Source organism: Triturus cristatus, chromosome 8 (genome assembly GCF_964204655.1).
Source record: "Triturus cristatus chromosome 8, aTriCri1.1, whole genome shotgun sequence".
In the NCBI taxonomy this organism is placed as follows: domain Eukaryota; kingdom Metazoa; phylum Chordata; class Amphibia; order Caudata; family Salamandridae; genus Triturus; species Triturus cristatus.
This window is the reverse complement of record NC_140591.1, coordinates 1,597,903,884-1,597,920,222: the sequence shown is the minus strand read 5'-3', so window position 1 is coordinate 1,597,920,222 and position 16,339 is coordinate 1,597,903,884. Positions and strand designations below refer to the sequence as shown.

Here is a 16,339-nt window from a genome sequence, read left to right as displayed (position 1 = left end):
TTTGCGTAGTTGCATTTATTTGGTAAGAAAAACATATTTTGTTGTGTTTACTCCAAATGAGAATTATTGTCATGCATGAGTGAATTTTATTGTAAGTGGTGTCATAACTGCAGCATATTTAGTTTGTGTTTTGAGCGCGAAATTCTTTGCAATGTCTTTTGCGTTGTCGTTTGTGTCATTTTCTTTTTTTTTCCTTTTTTAGTGGGATAATGTTGGTTCTTGCTGTGTCTGTGAAGAATAGGTGGTGGTGAGTCTATCTGCTTCTGACAAGTGAGTGGTATAGGTCTTTGTGATAAAGCTACATTTTGTTTATTACTTATTCTACAAAGTGTTTGTTGTTGTTTACTTGTTTGACAAGCTACATATGTTCGTAAGGATTATGGCTAGTCGCAGAATTACTGCTCACAAGGTGGTTGGTATGCTTTTTGAATCTTGCGCATACCATGATTATGAGACTGACAGTGCATCTGAGGGAGAGGAGGAAGTGCAAGATTCTGGCAGTGAGTTTTCTGTCCACGAGGAATCATCTGATGATAAAGCTACTCTTAGTGCGGATGAAGCTACTCTCAGTGCGAATGAAGTGCCTGTTTTAGAGGAGGACACTGATGTGTCGATGGTGCAGCAAGAGGCATCTGAATTGGAGCCTGGAGATGCAAGGTTTCTAGTTGGAAGTGCTGGACTCTGCGTTGAATCAAACATGGTACAGTAGGTGTTTCCTGCCTTTAGTGGTGATGCAGGGTGTAAAGTGAATTTTTTTCAGTTGTTTATGGATGATGTATTTTTGACTGAGATTGTTGAGCACACTAATTTGTATGCTGAACAGTATTTGAGGAACAACAGTGACAGATTTAGGCCCCACTCTAGAACTACCTGGTGGACTCCGACAAATTTGGATGAAATGAAGGCATTTTTAGGTTTTACTTTTGTGATGGGCTTGATACGGAAGCCGTCCATGGCTTCATATTGGTCTACCTGTCCATTGATGGCAACGGCAATTATGAGTCGTGATCGGTATTTACTAGTGCTTCAGATGCTATATTTTGTTGATAATGATTCGGCGCTGCCACAAGATCACCCTGACTGTGGGGCAGATTTACAAGGAACTGTTGCATCTGCATTGATGATAATCCCCGAGCTACTCAATTATCAATGAAGACAGAAAAAAACAGCGAGGTGGGGGCATTGCTATCATACACAAGAACAACATCTCCGTAGCGGAAACTGACTCCCTCAAATACAACACATTTGAATACATAACAGCTTCCATTAAGACGAAGGATATCAAATCACTATACTGCCATCTCCTCTACCACCCGCCTGGCAATATCACCTCAGTCGGAGAACACCTTACTGACTTGATAACTCACTGCGCACTCACTGCGCACTCCGTGCAACATTATACTAGGTGACCTCAATCTACACTGGAAGGAGGAAACCAACCTGTTGATCCAAACCCTGACTGAACTTCTACACAACAACAACCTCACCCAACACTGCACAGAGCAAACTCATAACAGAGGCTCCATCTTAGATGCCATCATTGCTCAAGTAGTTGCAGTCACCATCGACCACACCCTACCTGTTGACTGGTCAGACCATCATATCATTCTGTTCCACATTAACCAATTGAGCCCCCGCCTGCCTAATACTCAGGAACTCCTCCACTGGGCAAGGAACCTAAGAAAGACTCAGCTTGACAACCTGGAGAAAAGGTTAAGTTCACTCCTTCCCACCTCCACAGACGACCTGCCCACAACAGAACTCGCCAAACACTACAACACAACAATGACCTCCATTCTGGACCAAATTTCTCCCCAGAAATTAAAAAGAGCCAGGAACATTGCATCTAGACCATGGTTCAACACTGACTTAAACTCCGAAAGAAGACAACTAAGAGCTGCAGAAAGACTCTGGCAAAACAACCCGTCCACAATCCTCCTTGATCGACTCAAATCAGAAAGCAGGAATTATAAAAAACACATAAAAAAATGAAAGCCTTCTTTTTCTGTGAAGCCCTTGGTAATGCTAAAAATAGTCCAAAAGAACTCTTCAATCTCATCAGACAACAAACTTCCAAGCCCCCTGCATCCTCATTGCAGCCCTCCAAATACCTATGTAATAACTTTGGCAATTTCTTCAAAGACAAATTCGCAAACATTGAGCTCTCCCTGGACAATCACAGTAGCCCCCCCAACAGAAGCACGCTCCCATGGACAGAAGATACCACACCCAATCACCCACCGAACAGCTGGAAATCCTTCAACCCCATCTCCGAAGCAGACATCATCAAAATGATCTCCAGCTCCAAACCATCATCACACTTCTTGGACCCAATTCCTACCCAACTGGCCTAAAAACTTAAACGCACCCTAGCCCCGCTCTGGATCAAGATCATTAATAGCTCCCGGAGTATCAGAGTCAAAATCGGACAAGTCACACCACTACTAAAAAAACGGGTTCTGACACAAACGATCTGAATAACTTCAGACCCGTCTCCAACCTCCCATTCCTAGCTAAAATCCTGGAAAAATGTGTTCTCCTGCAACTCACCCAACATTTGGAAAACACTAACCTCCTAGACCCCCACCAATCGGGTTCCTGAAAAGGATGCAACATCGAGACAGCAATCCTGAATGTAATAGATGATGTCCACAAATCTCTCGATATGGACAGGTGCTGTCTACTCATGCTCCTGGATCAATCTGCGGCCTTTGACACGGTTGACCACATCTTCTCACTAAGGTAGTCCGAGAAAGAGTCGGAGCAGGAGAGGTAATCTTACAGTGGTTTGCCTCCTTCCTGCAGAACCGCACAAAAAAAATCTAAATCAAAAACCTCACGTCTGACCTACTCCCCGTCATCAGTTCTCTCCCCACAACTCTTCAACATTTACATGGAACCTCTCACCACCATACTCAAAAAAGCAAACATCCCCTTCCACCTCTTTGCGGATGATACGCAAATCTATCTAGAGACCTCCTCCATTGATGACATCCAGAGAGTGAAATGACACTCTGAGAGAAGTCCAACACTGGTTATCCCCCAATCACCTGAACCTCAACCAAAATAAAATGGAAATCCTCCTCATTTCCAACAAAGAGCAGAACCCCCTAATCACAGAATGGCTAAAAGCTATTGATACTCTCAACTGCAATCTCACCCTGGCCGACTCTGTAAAATCGCTGGGAATCACTCTGGACCCAAAATTAGACATGGACAAACACATCAAGAACACCGCAAAGACCGCCTTCCTAAACCTAAAACTACTCAACAAAATAAAACCCTATATCGCTCCCAATGACCTCAAACTGGCTACCCAATCCCTAGTCCTGTCCAGACTAGACTACGGCAATGCAACACTCACAGCAACAGCAAAATCTCACCTAGCTCCCCTCAGATCAACTCTTAATGCAGCAGCAAGAATGGTCACCAGAGTGAGCAAATATGAACACATCTCCCTGCGCTCAGAAAACTAAAATGGCTCCAAATCAAAATGGGTGCCAATTTCAGAACTGCTTGCCTCACGCACAAAGCCCTGCACACTGGAAAACCTGCATACTTGGCCTCCAAACTAAAGAAGGCCAGCCAGTCAAGGAATCTTAGGAGCACTAACACTCTACTCCTGATTCCCCTGAAAACGCACAAACAAAAAACCCTGTCTCAATCCTTCTCAGGAAATGCACCCAGAATCTGGAACTTCATCCCAATCTATATCAGGACTAATGCCTCCTTTATAAAATTCAAAAGGCAGCTCAAGGACCTCTACCTTAACCAGTCTCTTCTGAATGGATAGCTGCCACCCTATCGCTGAATCTTGCCCACCGCCACTTTATAACTAAGTCTTGCACCCCACCCACCCTCGACTCATTCCTTGGTCTCCCCCTCCCCGAAAGGTCTTTCTCTCGACTCAATGTATATATTACTGCTATACTGTTGATCTCTCTGAGAGCGGACCTCGTCACGAGTCATTGTATATACCACTGTTATATTCTGAGATTTCTTTGCTATTAACTTTGTAAAGCGCTCATGTACTCTCGATTCGTCACAAATCAATGCTTGTATTACTGCTTCTATTCTGTAACTTCGCCACCACTACTGTTGTGAAGTGCTCCGATACCTTTGGTTCTGGCCAACGCTATGCAAATCTCTTAAATTATATAAGTTACCTTGCACCAGCGGCAAATGTCCTTCTGCCGCCATGGATGCGCTGTATTTACAATACAGTGCGCCATGGCGCAAGGATTAAAAGATGCGTCAGAAATTCTGACACATCTGTTGGCCCGAAAGTCACGCATTGCTGGAGTTGTGTCAAAAGCAGGATGCAACTCCAGCAATATTTTTTGAGGCATATACTTATTGTACTGTGCCATTCCTTACGCCTGCTCCAAACAGGCATAAGATTTTCATGCAGTGGCGTCTTAAAAGTGGCGCAGTGAAATCTTGTAGATTTCACTGCGCCACATTTCCGAGGCTTTTCTGCATGGGAACGCCCTCCCTGCATACTCTATACTTGACTACAATTGTATATCACATGTGATTTGACACTTTTTATTGAAAAAGTGTATTAACGGTATTGGACTCTCCCAAAAATTGTTTGTATCTAGAATCAAGTAGAGATATACAATTGTATTATTTTAACAATATCAAAATAACAAAATATTTTTATATATAAAAATGCATAATTAAAAAATTTTTAATAAATGTTTTGTGACAATTTCTGTTTCGGATTATACTTCTTTACGTCTACTCTATGGGCTTTTTAAACTTTTTTTATCAGAGCTTGTATTTGAGTGGTGAGAATTTAGTGGAGCTTTCTTTCAATCTAGTGTGTAGTAGACAAGGGAAAACCCCCTTTTTTTACTACATTATACCAGGGCTTTACGTGACGCATCTTCCTAGATGTGTCACATTGAATATAGGCCGCATTGTTTGCGCCGCTATTGCGTAAAAAAAAGTGATGCAATGGCCGCGCAGGAGGCACAAAGGACTTGTAAATCTGCCCCTGTCTTTTTAAGATTCGGACTGTTCTCGATCACTTTGTAGATCAATTTTCAGAGACCTGTACTCCACGGAAATAATTAGCTATTGATGAGTCTTTGGGCCTGTTCAAGGGTTGTTTGGTTGTTAGACAGTACATTCCTTGCAAGAGTGCACGTTATGAAATTAAGTTGTATATGTTGTCTGAGAGTCGGACAGGATATGTCTATAATTTCCTGGTTTACACTGGTAGGGATTCCACTATTGTCCTCCCTGGTTGTCCGTCCATGTTAGGAGTTTCAGAAAAAATTGTGTGGCAACTTGCGGGAGAAATTTGTTATCAAAGGTCACTATTTGTACCTAGATAACTTCTACACTGCTGTGCTATTGTTCAAGGAATTGTTCAAAGTGGACACTATTGCTTGTGACACAAACCGTAAAGGTTACCAAAAAGAGCTTGTTTGCGAAAAGCTTCAGAGGGGACAGTGCAGTGCCTTGTGTTGTGATGAACTGCTAGCTGTGTAATTTGTGGACAGGAAGGATGTGTAGTGTATATGCTAACTACCATCCATGATGAAAGTACTTCACCTGTGGCTGTTTGGGGCCAGGTTGCTGAAGTGAGCAAACTTGTGTGCATTGCAGAATACAATAAGCACATGGGTGGTGTTGCTAGAGTAGATCAGAGGTTGGAACCTTACAGTGCTACTCGTAAGGCTTTCATTTAGTATAAGAAGTTGGCCATCCATCTTTTCAATTTAGCAACTTTTAATGCTTTTGTTGTGTTCAAGGAGTGTTCTCCAGCATCAAACGTGACTTTTGTTCAGTTTCAGGAGTATGTGATAGGCAGCCTTGTTGTAGTGGAACAGGCAAGTGTTCCTAGAGTTGGAGTGGTGGAGGATGTGGCTAGATTGAAAGATTGTCACTTTCCCAATTTAATTCCTCCCATGCAAAAAAAAAACAAAGAAATTCCTAAAAGACGTGTAGAGTCTGTTTGCGAAGAGGTATGCTGATTGTCCTTCGAATCCTGGGCTGTGTGTGCCCACATGTTTTAGATTGTACCACACTCAAAAGAGATTTTGAGAGCAACTGTGAGTCTAATAGTGTACTTCGTGGTCTGTATGGTTTTTTCTTTGTTGCTCAGTTTCACGTTTGGCATTAGAATGTTGTCTTTAGCTACAGCTGTTGTGATTGTAGTTATAGCTTTGTATCTACTTCCAATTGTTTGTGTTTCCTTTCTTACTTTTTTACAGTGTGCATGGACTGGTGCTTGGCTGGCGGTGTGCGTGGACTGGCACTTGGTTGGCAGTGTGTGTGGACTGGCACTTGGCTTGTGGTGTGCGTGTCCTGCCTCTTGGCTGCCGATGTATGTGGGCTGGTGCTTGGCTGGCGGTGTGTCAGTTGTGACTTGCTGCTGGTCCTTACATACTCTGCTAGCCAAATGCCACTGTACACACTATGTCAAACACCAGCCGGTGTGATTGCTGTGTCAGTCATGTGGGCGTATGAAAGTGATGAGCCCTTGAAATGTCTGTTGATGTGAATGTTGTAATGTACTGGGCCGGCAGCTGGCGGTGTGAATTGCCTGTTGTGAGTACTTAGGCCACCCACACATGTGAGGTACCATTTTATTGGGAGAACTAGGGGAATGCTAGATGATAGGAAATTTGTGTCAGCCTGGTGATCCCACAACTTTCCCGCACAGAATGTGAGAAAAAAGTGATTTATTCAGCTAAATTTGAGATTTACAAGGGAATCTGGGTATGAAAATGTTAGGGGTACCATGTAAGCCATACCTTGCTGGACTCCCCTAGTGGTCTAGTTTTGAGAAATATGTGGGTTTGATAGTTTCCCAAGAAGGCCGCTGAGCGAGCCCGTAGCATAAAACCCAGGTGACCCCCATGCAAAACCAGGTTGTTTTGTGATATGTAGGTAGGTAGGTCTTGTGATATGTCATTGTGATGTTTCCTCAATATGTTTTGGGCCCTAGCCTGTTGTGGATACTTGGGTCACCCACACAAGTGAGATAACATTTTTTCCAGAGACCTAGAGGAACACTGGGTGGTATAAAATTTGTGTCAGCCCAGTAAACCCACAACTTTCCCACATGGGAATTTGAGAGAAAAGTGATTTTTTAAGCCACATTTTACGATTGCAGGGGATTGTGGGTAACAGAACCTGGTGAGAGCCAGACACATCACCCTGTCCTAGATTCCCCTGAGTGTCTAGATTTAAACAATGTATAGATTTGCTTGGTTTCCCTAGGTGCCAGCAGAGCTATGGTTCAAAATCTACAGCTAGGCACTTTACCAGAAAAGAGTCAGTTTTCACTGTAAAAATGTGGTGTCCATGTTGCGCTTTGGGCCCTACCCTGTCACAAGCACTAGGCCTACTCACACAAGTGAGGTGCCATTTCTTTTTTGTTGACTATTAGGAATGAGGGGTGGGTGGTATTTCGTGGATCCACATAGATTCCAGATTTTTCCATCACAGAAATGTGAGGAAGTTGTGGTTTTATTGACAAAGTTTGAGGTTTGCAAGGGATTCTGGGTAACAGAACCTGAAGTGAACCAGACTTGTCACCATATCCTGGAGTCTCCTGTGTGTCTGTTTTTCAAAAATGCATAGGTTTGCTAGGTTTCCCCTGGTGCCGGCAGAGCTAGGGTTCAAAATCTACAGATAGGCTCTTTGCAAAAAAAGGGCCAGTTTTCACTGTAAAAATGTGGTGTGTACACGTTGAGTTTATGGGCCATTTCCTGTCACGGGCACTTGGCCTACCCACACAAGTGGAATTCGGGAACTTTGGGGAATGCGGGGTTGGTGGAATTTTGTGGATCCATGCAGATTCCAGAACTTCCAATCACAGAAATGTGAGGAAAATGTGTTTTTTACAAAATTTGAGGTTTGCAATGGATTCTGGGCGTCAGTTGAATTTAGAAAAGCATGAACCTGCCCATCAAAAATTTAAATATAGTTTTTTGTATTTGTTGGTTAATTAGATACATATTTCATATTTTGCAGATTTCTTTGATGAAAGGTTGTGCCTGAATTTTTGTGCATTGTTTTGAGGTTGAAATCAATGAAAATTCTGAATCCAGGGTCCCGGCTTCCTATAATGAGAGTCCTTGCATTCTGAAAATGAGTCAGTGGGGCCATTGGATTAATGTATTCTATAAGAGGGGATCTACAGAAGTCAAAAGGTTAAAAACCACTGTCTTAAAACTATGAGTTATTTCAATTGTACCATAAATTGTATATAATCAATAGTATGTGGATATATTAATTAATTCTCTTTTTTCTTTGTAGGGGTTTAAAACTGCAATGCTGTTGATGATAGTGGCCACCAACACCTCCTTCACAAATGTCAAAGAATTTGTCTTTGCTGCACTCCCATGGACGCAGGCATGGCAGAATTTGCTTTCTATTATTTTGGCTCTTCTTAATATTTCAGCTGTAGTGGCCAATATTGCTCTCACTCTAATAATATATAGGGAACAAAGGCTTCATGAGCCCATGTATTATTTTGTCTCCATGCTTTCTGTAGTGGACCTATTTATCTGCATGGTCACCACACCAAAAATCCTTGCCATCCTTTGGTTTGATGCAAAAACCATTAATCTATCTGGATGCTTCACTCAAATGTACTTTATTCACTGCTTGACTGGAATGGAATCAGGCATATGTGTGGCTATGGCTTTTGACCGCTATGTTGCCATCTGTACTCCTCTAAGGTACCCATCCGTTCTCACTGACAGATTTGTGGTAAGGGTCATGGTGGTGATTAGCCTCCGATCACTTATTCTTACAATACCTGTGCCAATCTTCACTGCTCAATTGATCTACTGCTCTGATTATGTTATTCATCACATTTTATGTTCCACTTTGGCTGTAGCCAGACTCGCATGCAGTGACAGCAGGCTCACTGTGATGTACCAACTGGGCATTGCTTTTTCATTCATGGGTTCAGACTTAATGTTGATCTTCCTGTCCTATTGTCTGATCCTCAGGGCAGCATTGAAGCTCAATGAAAAAGGAGCCACAGGAAAGGCTCTCAGCACTTGCGTATCTCATTTTATAGTTATATTATTTTTCTATTCACTTATAATTGTGGTGGCAATCAATACAAATTCAGACAATGCTGCCTCTGAAAGTACAGTTCTGCTCAATATTCTACACTTTTGTGTACCACCATCCTTAAATCCTTTAGTGTATGGATTCAGGTCTAAGGTGATATTCCAAGGTTTCAGAAACATTTGTAGGAACCCATCTAGCTTCCCTAACTAGGGTAGATATCTGTGCAGGAAAGGACTGATTCACAAAACCTTTTGCACATCTAACAAATTTTCAAACACCGATTTCACATCCAGATTAACACAACTCTTCAGTTAACAAATATGCTCCTTTTTCAAGTTAAGGCATAGAAAGGGATGAGGGTATTCTGATAGGGATGGTCCATCACGTGGCAAAAACAGCTAAATGCACAATTCTGTAAATTTTACAGTTAGTATACCATTATAAAAAGACATACAAACATTATTACATAAAAAGCAGACATAAGTGCCTGGTGTAACATACCTGTTCGTGAACCAGAAACATGCACATTGTCTGTCAGTTTTATACGAGATTGGGTTATTAGTTGAGACGGGTATACGCCCACCTCAAGTAATAATAACAATTCATGTCAGGATGAAGAGCTAAATTCATCAAATAAACCTGGGCTCAACCCTCTCGTAGCTTTGGCACAGAGCTGATAGGCTTAACTTAGAGGTAATGTGTAAAGTATTTGTGCTTTATTAAAACAGTAATAATAGAGTAAAATGTAACAAACAAAACAACACCACAATGGCAAAAATCCCAAAAGGATAATGGGGATGTGAAGTTTTAAAGTTTTAATGTAGAAATAGCGCCAAGAAGAACAAAGTGCCAATGATAGCATAGGTCATGGTAAATTAGGCACAATTTGATGCTGACCGCGTTGGAGCCTGGGTCAAATACACAAACCAGGTTTATCATGATCAAAAAATGTACCTTCTGAATTAAGTCCTTCAAATCCAAATCCTCCAAATGAGTACAAGTCTAAAGCTCCTCAGGACCTCCAAGGAGGCATTTAGAAACTCAGAGGCCAGCAGGTATAGGCCAACAGGAGAGTCCAGTCCAGGCCCAGAGCAGATACAGGAATAGGCATCTTGTTGTTTTTGTGTCCCAGGATGTTAGCCTTATGACACATAGGGGGCCATTATGATGTCGGGTGGATCGCCACTGCCCGTCCGGCGGTGGGGATCCGCCCGACATCTATCCCCACCAGCCAGCAATGTACCCCCCACCCAATTACAATGGCGGGGGGCATAGCGGTGGATGAAAAGTCTATCCGCCGCTTTTCTGCCGGTCGGATTTCCGATCGGGCAGAAACGGTTCTGAATATGGTGGTGGTGCTTTGCAGGCACCGCCATCCATATTAGAATGTGGCATATTCCATGCCTTTCAATGGCGGAGCCTTCACCATGGAAAGACATGCAGCATTTGCCATGGGGGCCCATTCTAGGCCCTCAGGGTGGCAGGGGGTGGGGGCTGCACTTACCCCCAGCATTGGCATGGTCAAGGTAGCAGGCACCTCACAGTGCCTGCCACCTTGTGCATGCCAATGCACAACGTTCATTCACAACATTGTGGAGGGTGGTGCTGTGAGCACCACCCGCCACAATGTTGTGAATGCCGGATGCAACCACCATGGTGGCATCCCAATTGACGGTGCAGAACCGTCGCACCACTGGCGGACGGTCCCGGCACTGCTAGGGTGGAGGGCAGACAGAAGTCTGCCGGCCATCCTAATGGGGCCCATAGAGTCCACTTTTGTATGCAGGGTACAAGAGAAGGAACAGTTCAAGTCATCTGGGGCTCTTCTCAGCTCGTAGCCAGCAGGTTCAGTCCACTTCTAACCTTTCTCAGGTTCAGAACTCTTCTACGGGTGCCATGAGGTGCAACATTTATGCCTGGTTCAACCTATTTGATGTAAATAGTCCCTGGGGATGCCTTAAGAAACAGAGTAAAGATTCCCATGGTTAAACTTACCCACTTTTAGAATATTCACTTTGGATGAAGTCTCTAGCCATCATTAACATGGGCTCTGAGGGCTGTTTTAGGCAGTGCCTCTACCCTCAACAAACTCAGAGACAGAAGTTGGGTAAAAACAAAACTGAGCTTTCAACAACTAAGCTGGATATTCAGAAAGTGATTATGCATTTTGTTTTTCTCCTTTGAAGTGCACCCCAAAAGTTATATGAAAATCCAGCACATCTATCAAACAGGTTGTAATACTGCAATGTCAGAGTCCCACTGTGATTGGGGCCTGACTTGCTAAAAGGACAAAAGAAGGGCCCTACACAAATGTCAGCTAATAGTTGCCTTTGGCAGGCCGCCTTTTTAAAATGTGCACCAAGTGTCTTATGAATAACCCAAGCAGACCTATCAAGCAGGATGTGACATTTAAGCATGCTTTAGTGTCAAACACAACCCTCCCAGACTCCATTGTATTTGGTTCACATGGATCGTCTTTTCCCATTCAGGTCAGCCTATTGCTAGCTCTTGGGAGCAGTTTTCACCTCACCGTAAGGGGTAATTCAGCTGTAAGGGGACAGGTGGAAGGCATCGAAGGCCTTAGAAGATTTAGGCAGGCAAAAGGTATAATTATAAAGTATTCATCTTTCTGTGATAGTAGGATAGAATACAAATTTACCATCAAATTGAATTTTGTTTATCTATTAAAAATATTCCTTGAAATATTTATCTCGCTGTTTTCTTGGTGGAGATATCATTTATTAATGTCAATATTGTTTCCCAGTGCCTTCCCATAGAACAGCTAACCCTTTGCAGTGAAAATAGTCTTTTGGGCTTTTTCACAGAAAATGTTTAACTTCAGTCTTTCATATGCCCTGCAATAAATACAATGCATTCCTTCATGGGAAGAAAGGCCTACTTATTGGTGACTTAGTAATGTTAAAAAGAGGGTTTAGACCTACACTGCCAGGCTAATGGTGGCAGGCATGCCATTATGTTGATATTTTCATTAAGTAAGTGGCACAATGAGTTCAGACGTTATGACATTCAAATTACAGGACCAGGTTATCCTGTGAGTATCATATAGTAGGGACTTATAGGTATGTTAAATAGGCCACTCAGGGATATGCCAATTTCTTCATGTTGAAAGGGGAGCAGGAACACTTTACCACTGGTTATAATGGGTAAAGTGAACAGAGTTCTATAACTTGCAAAATTCGGGTTCATCAAAAAGAGAAAGCAAATTGAAGTGATCCTGTGGAAATTTACAATTTCCAAAACAGACCACTTCCATCCAAAAGCTAGGGTAGACTCATCAATACCCTGCTGGTCTTACCAGCTCTGGTGATAAAACGTCAACAGTTTTCATCTTCTTCAGTGACACTTGTCTACTCTATGCCAACTGAACTTGTCTGTACCCTTCAGTTTTACAGCAAGCAAATGATGGACAGAATGCTGACAATGCAAACATTCTCCCCCAGTCAAAAGATCTGGGTTAAATCCATTGTTTTTTTGTCCACTACGCCACCCCAGTTTGGACCCAGCCACATACAAATCAGTTTTGACCCTGTGCCCCATGGGAACAGTCCAGACCGAACTGCCAGGCCAGGTCCTCCCTGGACCAGAAACAAGCCTCCTGGGACCATTTTCAGGGTTTGTCACCCTTCTTCAGCCAGGCTAGCTTGAATCCAGTGGCACAGTGAGCAAGGGACCCACGTCTGGGCATACCCATCCCACTTAGGGCAAAAACTGTTACAGCAAGCAAATGATGGACGGAATGCTGACAATGCAAACATTCTCCCCCGTCAAAAGATCTGGGTTAAATCCACTGTTTTATTGCCCACTACGCCACCCCAGTTTGGACCCAGCCATATGCAAATCAGTCTTGACCTTAGCCCCATGGGAACAGTCCAGACCAAACTGCCAGGCCAGGTCATCCCTGGACTGGAAACATGCATCCTGGGACCGGTTTCCGGGTATGTCACCCTTCTTCAACCAGGCTAGCTTGAATCCAGTGGCACAGTGAGCAAGGGACCCACGTCTGGGCATACCCATCCCACTTAGGGCGAAAAGTGTTACGGCAAACAAATGATGGACGGAATGCTGACAATGCAAACATTTTCCCCCAGTCAAAAGATCTGGGTTAAATCCATAGTTTTTTTGCCCACTGCACCACCCAAGTTTGGACCCAGCCATATGCAAATCAGTCTTGACCCTGTGCCCCACTTAGGGCGAAAAGTGTTACAGCCCTAAGCACCCTTCAGTTGCCATCCTCCTGTGCCATTGGAATGGACCATACAAAAACGTTCTCCTCATCTGCTGACAATAGCGTGCTCACAGATGCATATCAATATGTAGATAATGCCACCATTCCCAACAATGTGATGTGGCCCATTGTGCCCCTATAGACTTCTGTCCCAAATAAAACATCTGTCTATCAGAACAGCAACCAAGAGACACATCTGACAGCTGGCAGGTGGAGGCTCCAATCTGGTCTGCCTCACTTCTAGCAATGGATCTAGCAAAGAGTCCCCACCTCCTCCTGGAGTCTCTCCAGCCTTTTAGGTTTATCAGCTTTGAAGGCTATATCCTCAGGTGATAGTCACCCTCTTTCCACTTTACCTCCTGGAATCTCAGGAGTGGTATCCTTGGACTGGCTTCTAAGCCCAGGATCTTTACCCTAGACTAAACAAGTATTGCTGCTGCGAGGGAGCACGAGCAAGACCTTTGACCTCCTGGTCAGGGACCTACTCTAGCCCCCAAAAGCTCTACTGGTAAGTGTCGCTGCCCGTGCTGTGCTGCGCTCTGCATTGTGAGGGGTTCATGGCCCTCCTCCACCCTCAGGCTCCTGCCTGCACCTAATTTCTTGTGGTGCAGTGGGAGAGCCTTGCTCTTCTGCTGGATCCACTGTATTTAATCCATTTTCTCTCCGGTTTGTCATTAATTTCTGACTTTATTGTTTGTTTATGCCTTTATTGTAATTGTTCTGCCTTCATTGTAATTGTACTATACCAGATGGTTGCCTGTTTTTCTGTTTTTGCCCCTGTTTTTTTGGCTTGTTTTCCTGGCTGTTTCCTCTTCCTGCTGTGGCTGCACCTGAGGCCCCTCCTCCATGCCAATTCCCCGTTTCCGCCTCCCAGCTGCAATTCCCTACCACTTCCCTAATCAATGACGGCCGCGCGCAGCGAGTGCACCACTGGTGCTCCAAAGCATGCCAAAGACAAGCCTGTCTCTGCCCATCCGCAACCCAATGGCGACCAGAGCCAGGAACCCTGGATCTCTGACCCTTCACCGCTTCCCTCCTCGCACTCAACTCTGGTAGAAACAGCAACTACCAGCTGTCATTGCTGAACACCAACCACAGCCAATTCTTCTGCTGGCACTGTCGACATTCCTTCATCATCCACAGCACCTTTTCGACCTACGCACCCATGCCGGATGCCTGCACCAATGAAGCCCTGAAATGCATCCTCCTCAACTTGCGCTCCCTGCATAGACACGCCATAGAGATCTGAGACCACCTCGAAACCCTATTGCCAGACGTCGCCTTCTTTACGTAGACCTTCACCTCCTCCTTTGACATCGCTGCCGCCATCCCCGATGGCTACAAGATCCAGAGGAAAGACCGCCCAGATGTTGGATTCGCCATCGCACACAAGAGCTCCCTCTGACTCTCCACCTCCAGCACTAGCGACCTCCTCTCCAACACCGAACACCTCTATTTCCAGATCCAGACCAGCCCCACAACCATGTTCCGCTCATCCTTGCCTACAAAACCCCTGGGCCCTGCAATCCTTTCACCACTGCCATTGCCGACCTCATTGCACCCCATCCCATCGCCTCTACAGACTACATTCTCATTGGAAACCTGAACTTCAACCTCAACATCCGCAGTGACCCGGACTCCACTGCCCTCCTGGACAACCATGCCAACCTCGAAATGAAGCAGCTCTTCACCACCCCCACCCACAAGGCCGGACAAATCCTCAACACCATCTTCCCAGGAGGGACTAACATCCACTTCAGGCACACCTCGCAGCCTCTCTGGACAGACCACCACTGTGTACACTTCTCCTTCAGTACCACGTCCGCTCACAAGCCTGCCCGCACCCGCCATGAAGGAACTGGAGCAAGGTCACAGAAGAGGACCTCAACTCTACCCTTGTCCACAACCCCCCCTCTGCCACGACCGATGCTTCTCTGCAGCCACGGAACTACACTGCTGGATCTCCAGCTGCACAGACATGCTTGCTCCCTTCCACTGCCCGACAGACAACGCCCCCTGAAGGTCGCTTGGTTCACCACCGAGCTCCAAGAATCTAGACGGTCATGCAGACGGCTCGAGAAATGATGGAGAACCAGCAAAACAACGGAAAACAGTCTACCTACAAGCATGCCATGACAGAATACCACCAACTCATAAGAACCACCAAGAGGACCCTCATCAGGAACAAAATCCTCACCAAAGCCAGCAACTCAAAGGAACTCTTCAACCTCATCCAGCAGTTCACCAAACATCCCCGCGAAACTATGTACATCACACCATCCCAGGACCTCTGCAACAAACTCAGCTCCTACTTCCACCTAAAGATCAAGGTCCTCTACGACAACTTCAAACGAACAGACTCCAGAAACCACCCTCCCAGCCAGCAATGAGAGCCAGCCCACCATCACCACCTGGACACCGGTCACCACTACAGATACCACCATAACCATGAAAAGCACCCACTCAGGAGCCCCCAGGGACACCTGCCTCACATCTTCCACAGAGCTGTCACCACCTTCACGCCCCAACTATGCTGCACCATCATTGCCACCTTCGAAGCCAGCATCTTCCCCGATGACTGGAAGCGGGCTGAGTTCAAGCTCCTCTTCAAGAAACCCTTGACTGACCCGACAGACCTGAAAAACTACCGGCCCATTGTTAGAAATGGGATTTCTGGTTGGCTGAGGCTTGCGCCAAGGCCAGGCAGAAACCACCATTCTAGTCAGGGTAAGGGGGAAACACACTGTTGATAACCCCTGCTTACTCCCTCTGTAGCTTGGCATGAGCAGACACGCTTATCCCCAAGGCAATGTGTAAAGTATTTGCACCAACACTCACAGTAACACAGTGAATGCCACAAATGAGCACTACACCAGTTATTATAAAAATATAAATATCTTTATATAGCTTGGGTCAGATCAAAACGTTAGCAAAAGGCACATACATATAAGTAAAGTTACTTCCAAAATCACTGGCCCTCTTGTGATGTTGTTTGACTTATTCACAGTTCTCTCAGCAAAAACACCATTGTATGCTTTTTCTTTG

At 44.7% G+C, this 16,339-nt stretch overlaps 1 protein-coding gene across 1 annotated transcript in view; it reads left to right on the top strand.

The window, feature by feature from the left end:
* LOC146806287 (olfactory receptor 56B2-like) overlaps positions 1-15,379 on the top strand; it is a 32,302-nt gene extending 16,923 nt beyond the window's left edge. Inside the window, exons 2-3 of the mRNA XM_085623933.1 lie at positions 8,281-9,229; positions 14,757-15,379. Of these exons, the coding sequence (XP_085480059.1) occupies positions 8,281-9,229; positions 14,757-15,379 (1,572 nt within the window). The remainder of the gene's footprint in view (positions 1-8,280; positions 9,230-14,756) is intronic.
* Positions 15,380-16,339: the final 960 nt, after the last annotated feature.